The 8,344-nt window shown below is 39.5% G+C and overlaps 1 protein-coding gene across 1 annotated transcript in view; it reads left to right on the top strand.

Moving 5' to 3' along the window:
* The window catches only part of LOC103740410 (von Willebrand factor A domain-containing protein 5A-like), a 27,526-nt gene that overhangs the window by 7,993 nt on the left and 11,189 nt on the right, over positions 1-8,344 (top strand). The window contains 2 exon segments of the mRNA XM_008840983.2: positions 402-471; positions 6,975-7,099. Coding sequence (XP_008839205.1) covers positions 402-471; positions 6,975-7,099 — 195 coding nt within the window.

The raw sequence follows: 8,344 nt of genomic DNA, 5'->3' as shown, positions 1-8,344 counted from the left end.
GGCCACCCCCTGCAGGTAAGCCATGGAGCAGAGCTAACAGAGGGTCAGAGAGACTGAACTCCAAGTTCCTCCTTACAGAACTGAGTAAACAGTGTGCACAGTTCACTTGTGTACCGTCGAGTGAGGAGAAATAAAGAGGACAGGCAGTTTTCTTCTCCCTGTACTCCCTGTGGCGGGCACTTGCCCTTCTTTTATACTGCCTCAAAAGCCTCCAGTAAAGTAGTGTAGTGAGTATCTGAAAAGATTGTTCCAGTGTGGTTCAAGTGGCAGTGGAACCCTGGGGACCCTGCTCCAGTGTAGAGAGTCTTCAAGGGTATGCAAACAGTGGGGTTCTGCCAGGGTGAATGCTGATGTCTTAAAATGTATTTGAAAGCAGTTTGATGAATGTTTTCTCTCCATAGCTTTTTGTTTTCACAGATGGAGAAGTTAATGACACATTTACTCTCATTAGTGAGGTTAAGTTAAACAGCATCCATTCAACAGAAAGATGGCTTTTACTGTGCTAAATGAACCCTATCAGTGTCTTATATAACTAATTCTGTATGATGCAAGGGGTGAGCCTGTTTTCTAAGGTACAGAATGACTCAAAGATTCAGTTGATCATTTATTTTCCTCTACAAAATTTAAAAGTAGTTTTCCAAATCATATCAACAATACATTTTTTGTTTCTTCTTTTTCTAAACCATTGAAGAAAGATGTATTGAGCTATGTTTTTATTACAAATATATGTGACTAATTAACATAAAAAATACTCAATCCATGAATATCCAGGCACACAGGCCTAGGAAAAGATCTGGAACATCTCTTTCTATACCTTTCTACTACTACCTAGTCAAAGTCCCAGCTCATGTATAATTCGCAATTAGTAAGATCATTTGTAATTGTTTTGGGATCACACCATTGAATTTCATGATATGCTCTCTTATTGTGTGTGTCAAGTTTGTTATTCATTTCACTAGACTGTGGAAATGTGGACATTTTTGCATAAAGTTAGAGTCACGTTTCATTCATATTCATTTCACTAGAATGTGGAAATCTGGGCATATTTTGTATAAAGCTAGAGTCAGATTCCTTTAGTGTACATTTTCCTTGAGGTGACTGCAGTTTCATTTGTATTCATGTGCATGCTGAAGTGTATTGGGGGGGTAAAGTAATTGCATATTGTGTTACATATTGCAAGCACTCCAGTGGAATTTTAATGTACATAGGAGGAGTGCTTTAAGCTAAATGCAAATAATGCAATATTTTTCAAAGGCCTTGAGCATCTCCATGTTGGGAATTCATGTGAGATATAGAAACCATCCCCATGGAAAGCAAAGCACAGCTACATGAAGGTGTTTATGAACAGAGATATTGCTTTAATTTGACAAATTTGTCCAATTTCTAAGGAATGGAAAATAGATTTACAAGACACAGAGCTGATTTAAGTCACATCAACTTTACAAATGATTCTAGGTTGTTTTAGTTTCTGAAAAATTTGTATTATTTTTCTTCTAAAGTTTGCCCAGACTGAGTAGTATCTTTCTATGATTTTAAGTGACACTACTTGGTAGCTCAACTTTATGCACATTTTAACATTTACTAACCATTTTGAATAGCCTCATATTTTGTTAAATATTAAAATCACTTTGCCATTTTTATTATTTTTCCTTGTAGATTTTCTTGTGTTACTGATATGTGTTTCACTTTATCTTTTGTATACAAATATATCTTACTCTGGAGCTTCCCTTTTCACTGTCAGAATTGTGTCTTTTGAGGACTAGTTTCCTGAGTAATATACATTTTCCCTATGCAGTCCTGGCTCATCTGGAACTCCCTAGATAGACCAGCCTAGCCTCAGATGGGCAGCAATCTTCCTGCCTCTGCCTTTAGAGTGTTCAGACTGCAGATGTGTGCCACTATCCTTAGCTTAAGTAACAACTATTTTAATTTCAGCTCTTTAAAGATTTTCTCTGTGATTACTCTTTGTGTGTGTGTCTTGTTAAAGGCAATCTCTTTTCATGTTAGGAAGATGGTTTGCTTTCTTATATCAAGATATTTTGCCCTTCTTATACATATAAATAGGTATTATTTATTTATTATTATTTAACAAATAAATAGGTGTTATATATAATATATATAACATATACATACAATATTATGTATTTTACAGTTAGTTCTTTGACAATTTGATACATGTATGTAATATAATATATTCTGGTTTTTCTTTCCTCCCAATCTATCCTATCTTCCTCCCATCCCTATTAAATCCCATCTTCCCTGCTTGTTCCTTTCCCAGATTCATGACTTTTTTTTTTGTAGTACGACCCTTTTATTTTACTCTGGTTGTGTGTGTGATCATAGTATTGGTATCATCCATTGGGTCATGGTGGGGTTACCAGTGGGTACACAATGAAGGTAGGGACTCTCCATATCCCTGAATATCTATCCATAGAATACATCTCATCAGTTAGGGTTAGGACCTCCCCAATCCTTGCCTAGGTGTTGATAATCCCATTCTTGTGGGGACCCAAAACAATCGTCTGTATTTTTTGAGAATTCATGAATGAAATAAGCTGTGTATTGCCCTAAAGACGGTACTTCACAGCCCCTACCTTAATCTTTCAGCTTCTACAATGGTTCTGCAACCTCTTGTGCCATGTTCTTTGAGCCTTAGAGGGGATGGTATAAATGCCTTGTTTGATGCTGAGCACTCAACCATTACTTATTCTCAGTATTTTGTGTAGCCTTCCTTTTCTGCCTGTGTCTCAGATCACTGCAAAGAGGCTTCTCTGATTAAGGCTGAGAGTATAATTGTCTACAGATATAAACACATGGGTTTAGAAGGTTGCTCGATATTTGTGAATATAGCTAAACAATATAATTAAGTTCCTCTCTACATCCTATAAGCTCTGCTGTGGAATTTTGAGTGAGCTTACAGTGTCAGGTATGGAATCCCTCCTCTGAAGTGGGCATTTTCAAGGAAGAATATTTTTCAACCATGTAGGTAGTTTGCTTCCAAATTCTATATTAATAAATGGAGCACAACCAATTTACTGTTTTATCTAACCCAGTCCTGAGATCTTTCTTGGGCCTCTATTTACTTTCATTTTGAGACACGGTCCTATTAAAATGCCCAGGCTAATGTTCAACTCTCTCTGTAGCATAGGCAGGCCTTGAACTTTCATTCTTCCTGACATTGGATCTTGAGAATCTCAGGTTACTTGACTCTACCCACAATTTCTTTTTGTTTAATGTCTAAAATATACTTCAAGTTCATTTTCTTCTTTTTCAGTGCATACTGAGTAGATTTTGTATCATTTATTGAAAAGGTTGTTCATTTTTCTTTTCCTCACATATAATTACTGCTGATTGTCAAAGTGAGGGTCTATAATGTGTGGGTGGTTTTCTGGGTCCTCTTCCCCATCCATTGCCCTATTGATCTAAATTTATTCTAGGACTGAAATGCATGAGTTGCTTAAATTAAGGAAGCTTCCTATTATTTGTTTCCATATCCTCCCCTCTTTCTCGTGTGTGTGTGTGTGTGTGTGTGTGTGTGTGTGTGTGAGCCCAGACATGCACAGGAGCATGTGCTTTGAATAATGAGTGATGGTTGACTTTCTTTGAATCCATTTCAGTTCTTTACTGACATAGGGCATGACTTTATCCTTTATTATTTTACTATGAAAATGATTATCGTTAAAACTTACACCAACTTTGTCATCCATAGTGAACCCAAATCTATTCTGATGTGCAGTGTTCTTTGCATTTTTTTCTATTCTGTTGGCCCCTATTGCTATGAATTTTGAATCTTTTTAAGGGAATAATCCCATGATTTTTTTCTGAAAGTATATTGTAAGATTTAGTGTCTTTGCTCTTTTGTATCAAAGCTTCAGCTGAAAACATGGCCCTTTTTATTATTCTCTTGTGGGGACCTAAAAGCCCCACCTTGTATAGGTCCAAAAGGAAGTTACTGGGGGCGCAGCCTTGCTTGCTTTGAAAGTGTGAAGAATACTTCCGCACTGCTGAGGAGTGCAGGATCAGCGTGTGACCATCCTTAAGATACACCCTGGGGGGTGGGGAATTCCAGGTACCTTTATAAGCTCTATAATACCTGTAATAAATGAGTCCCTGCCTGACTAGATTCCCCATTGCGTCTGAGCGTCCCGGGGTATTGGGGGCAGCGTGGCATTGGCGAACGGCATGCTTACTCATCCCCAATCATCACTGCGCCGGGGGTCGCTGGTTCGAACCCCTGGGAACTGGTGCTCAACATGGGCTCGAAGGAAGGTGAAAAGAAGAAAAGAAAGAAGAAAGAAACACATGAGCGGGTCAGGGGCCTGTGGGAAAGCTGGCCGGGTGTTAACTCAAGGTGGGTGGGGTGGGCAGCTTTTGCCGCTGACCCTGTGCGCTCTGCTCCTCCCTGCCCTTCTGCTGGGGAGTCTCTGAAGCTGGCCAGGATGTGTTACTTTGGCCGCTTTTGGTTTCACTTTTGTTGCATTTCTGCCTTCTTCCTCAAACTCTTCCCATGATTCCCACGTATCCCCAGTAAAAACATTAGCCCCAAGTAGCCAGGGAGCCAAATGAATCACCTCTGCCCAAACCTTTTGAGCTATAGGATCTGACAAATCCAATCTCCTGCTTTTAAGCCTATCTCTTAGCGCTTTAAGCACAGGGTCTTCAAACTTAAAAGTTGTGTTACCCATATTTAGGGTCTTACTTACCCCAAACCTCCGATTGGCCCCAATCCGTTTCCCTTCTTTCTTCTTTCTTTTCTTCTTTTCACCTTCCTTCGAGCCCCATGTTGGGCACCAGTTGCCGGGGGTTCGAACCAGTGACCCCTGGGGAGGTGATGATTGGGGATGAGTAAGCACGCTGTTCACCAGCCCACGCTGCTCCCCAATACCTGGGGATGCTCAGACGCAACGGGGAGGCAGTGACTCATTTATTACAGGTATTACAGAGCTTATAAAGGCACCTGGAACTCGCCCCCACCCCCCTGAGGGTGTATCTTAAGGATGGTCACACGCTGATCCTGCACTCCTCAGCAGTGCGGAAGTATTCTTCAGACTTTCAAAGCAAGCCAGGCCGTGCCCCCAGTAACTTCCTTTTGGACCTATGCAAGGTGGGGCCTTTAGGTCCCCACATTCTCTGAAAATTTTCTTCCTTAAATGTTTGGTAAAAGAGGCCAGTGCACTATGTGGACCTCAAGAGTTTGGCAGGAGTTCTTGGAGGTATTCGTATCTTCTGTGTTCTTATTTTTTATTGAGTTATTAGATATTTCTTCTAAATTGAAAAGACTGTTCACATTTAGTTGTTTATGACATCACCTATAACACAGATAACTCTTATAGACTGTGGTGATATTAACACAGATAACTGTTATAGACTGTGGTGATATTTCTTCTTCATTCCTGATGTTGGTAGCTGTGTCTTCTCTTATTTTCCTATAAACTAAAAGCTTGTCAATTTTCACAATATTAAAAACAAAAACTGTCTCCTTTTAATATGTCTGTACTCAATATTTTCTGATTTTTAAATTTCATAACCATCTGTTCCTATCTTTATGATTTTCTTTATTTTAAATCCTTTGGACTTATTCAATTTTTTTTCTAACACAGGTAGTAGTTTTTTAGGCTTCATTTTTATAACTTTATTTTTATAACTTTAGAGATGTGACATTGTGCATGCAAAATCTAAATTGGTATGTGTAATTTTTCATTAGATGTACTTGAGGAAATAGTCTAATTATTAAGATTTTTTCTATGTCTGTCTTACTTAAAGGTATGTGGCATGTTTTCATATTATTTGAGGAATTTTTCCTATTATTTTCATTAGTCAGATATATTATATGACATGATCTAGACTTGATTTGGCCTTTAAGTGGAATTGTTCCTCCAAGAGGTCTTACTGTTTGTTGCTGATAGCTGACTGTACTAGGAGCTGACAGTCTTAATCCAGCTAGAGTCTCACTTCAAGATTGGTCCATTTCTAATTCACCTCCATCTCTTAGGTGTTAGATATTCCTGTGTTGATCTATCCAAAATTGTCATATGATTTCAAGGACACCTTCCATTTTTAAAGTTATAAACTCTATACTTTTTTCTCCAATCTCTGAAAGTACTTAGATTTTCAGCCCTCCCTTTGAACCTAACACAGCAGATGGAGGCTCATTTCTCTTTTCTTCTCTACATCTCCTGGTCTTGGAACCCCAGTTCTATTCTCTTGGCATTGGAACCAGTTGTGTTACTGTTTGGCTATTTTTAAACAAATTATTAGAATCCAAATACAGTAACCTAGCATCCAAGATGTCAGTGCATTTACAGTGAAAACTACTTAACTTATATATCCTAAAATACTTTATTTAGTGTCACCAATGTGTTATTTGTGCATACACAGTTTTATAGTAGAAACAAAATTACAGTAAGGAGCAATTTGATGCGCATGAACTTGGATAAAGCAAATGTTTTTGCATTATAATATCAGGTGATACACTTCTTCATTCTGAGAATAGCTTTGTCAGGGCAGATTTGGAGCCAGAACTATGTCAATAAGATGCTGCTAATAGAATATTTTTCATATTTTTATAGTTTTTGGTCAAACAGAATTTTGCAAGGTTGCTTTCTCTGCCCTGTAATAGGAATATGATCTTACATCAGATTTTCTAAGGTCTCTGGAACACAAATTTTCATCTGTAAAGTGAAGTAGAATAATACTTTTTATAAGACTCAGTATAAAAGTGTATTATTTAGTTGAATCATTCATTGATTTATTTTCAGTGAATTTTTATGATTCTCATATGATATTGTTTGATGATATTTAGATCTTCTCCTTGATAAAACCATATTTTATGGCTCATAAAAAGAATATACACTTTCTAACTGGTAGTTACACTCCCATTCAGGGAAGTATCTTATCTCTTTATGTATTTTTGACCACTTCATGCTAATTTGATACTGATGATATTGAGATCCATCTATAAACTTCATCTTTTTACTATTGCAGATGTTTCTCATTTGGAATTGAAGAAGGTGCCTCCACCAGTTTAATAAAAGGCATTGCCCAGGAATCATGGGGCTATCCAGAGTTTATCCCAGGCAAGGACAGGATGCAGACCAAAGTGAGGACCAGGCTAATGTCCAGAGGTGTCCATTCAGAAAAGTAGGAAACAGGGTGAAGACAGAGATGCAAAGGTGTCCCCGACCGCTTTCCGTCTCGCCGGCAAGAACGACGCGGGAGGACAAGTCAGGATCCTTCTGCAGCAGTTTATTTCATAAGCCTCTTACATAGCACACTAAGGATGAAGACCGAAGACGCCGAGAAGTGGGAGAGCTGTTGCTTATATATGCCCTAAAGGTCCCATTTATGACGTATAAGAAGCGGATTGGTTGCTGGAGATCATAAGAAGCGGATTGGTTGCTGAAGATCACGCCACGGGAGGAGGCGAGGGAGAGCAGGCTCTTGTGCACGCCCCTTATGGGCGCAGCAGGATGTTTACTGTTAAGAAGGTCCGGATACCGGCGCCATCTTGTAATGGCGGCGGAGGCTGTGGCTCTCCACAGTAGGGTTTATTCCAGAGTCAGAAGCTTTGTTTCATCTACACTCATCATGCTATTTTCTCTTAATAAGATGGTTTTCCATAAATGCTAAGTGAAGTAATACAATAAAATTATAAAATTAGCTAAAAGGCCGTGCATGGTGGTGCAAAGCCTTTAATCCCTGCACTCAGCTGGCAGAGGCAGGCAGATCTCTGTGAAATGGAGATAGCATTCTAGGCCAATGGGGGCTATAGCAAATTCTAGGCCAATGGGGGCTATAGGAAGACCCTGTCTCAAAAAAAGAAAAAAAATAACAAAACCAAACCAAAAAACCAGAAAACATAAAACAAAAAGCTGGGATATGTGTGTGTGTGTGTGTGTGTGTGTGTGTGTGTACACACAAGCCACAGCACATGTGTGGACGTCAGAAGACAACTTGCAGGGGTCAGTCCTCTCCCTCTACTATATGACTTCCAGGAACTGAACTCGGGTCACCAGGCTGAGCGGCAAGCACCTTCACCAGCTGTCACTAGCCCACATCGTCATTTTCAAGCATGGAACACACAGCACAGAAATGAGACCCTGCCTCAGAAAGAAGATGGGAGAGAACAGACTCCTGAAATTGCCTTCTGACTCCAACATGTAACCTTCCCCACCAGCTGCCACACATGCAAATTTTTGAAAAAGAAAAGAAAAAGAATCCCAAGAGCAGCAGCTGAGGCAGCACCCGCGCCCACAGCACGCAGAAGTCTCTCTGCCCTGAGCTTCTGCTCTTCGGGTTCTGCTCAGTATAATGGGATCACTGGGCAGGTCTGTCCCTGGGAATG

This window comes from Nannospalax galili, unplaced genomic scaffold (genome assembly GCF_000622305.1).
Source record: "Nannospalax galili isolate Female #2095 unplaced genomic scaffold, S.galili_v1.0 scaffold881, whole genome shotgun sequence".
In the NCBI taxonomy this organism is placed as follows: Eukaryota; Metazoa; Chordata; class Mammalia; order Rodentia; family Spalacidae; genus Nannospalax; species Nannospalax galili.
This window is presented reverse-complemented; position numbering and strand designations above follow the sequence as displayed.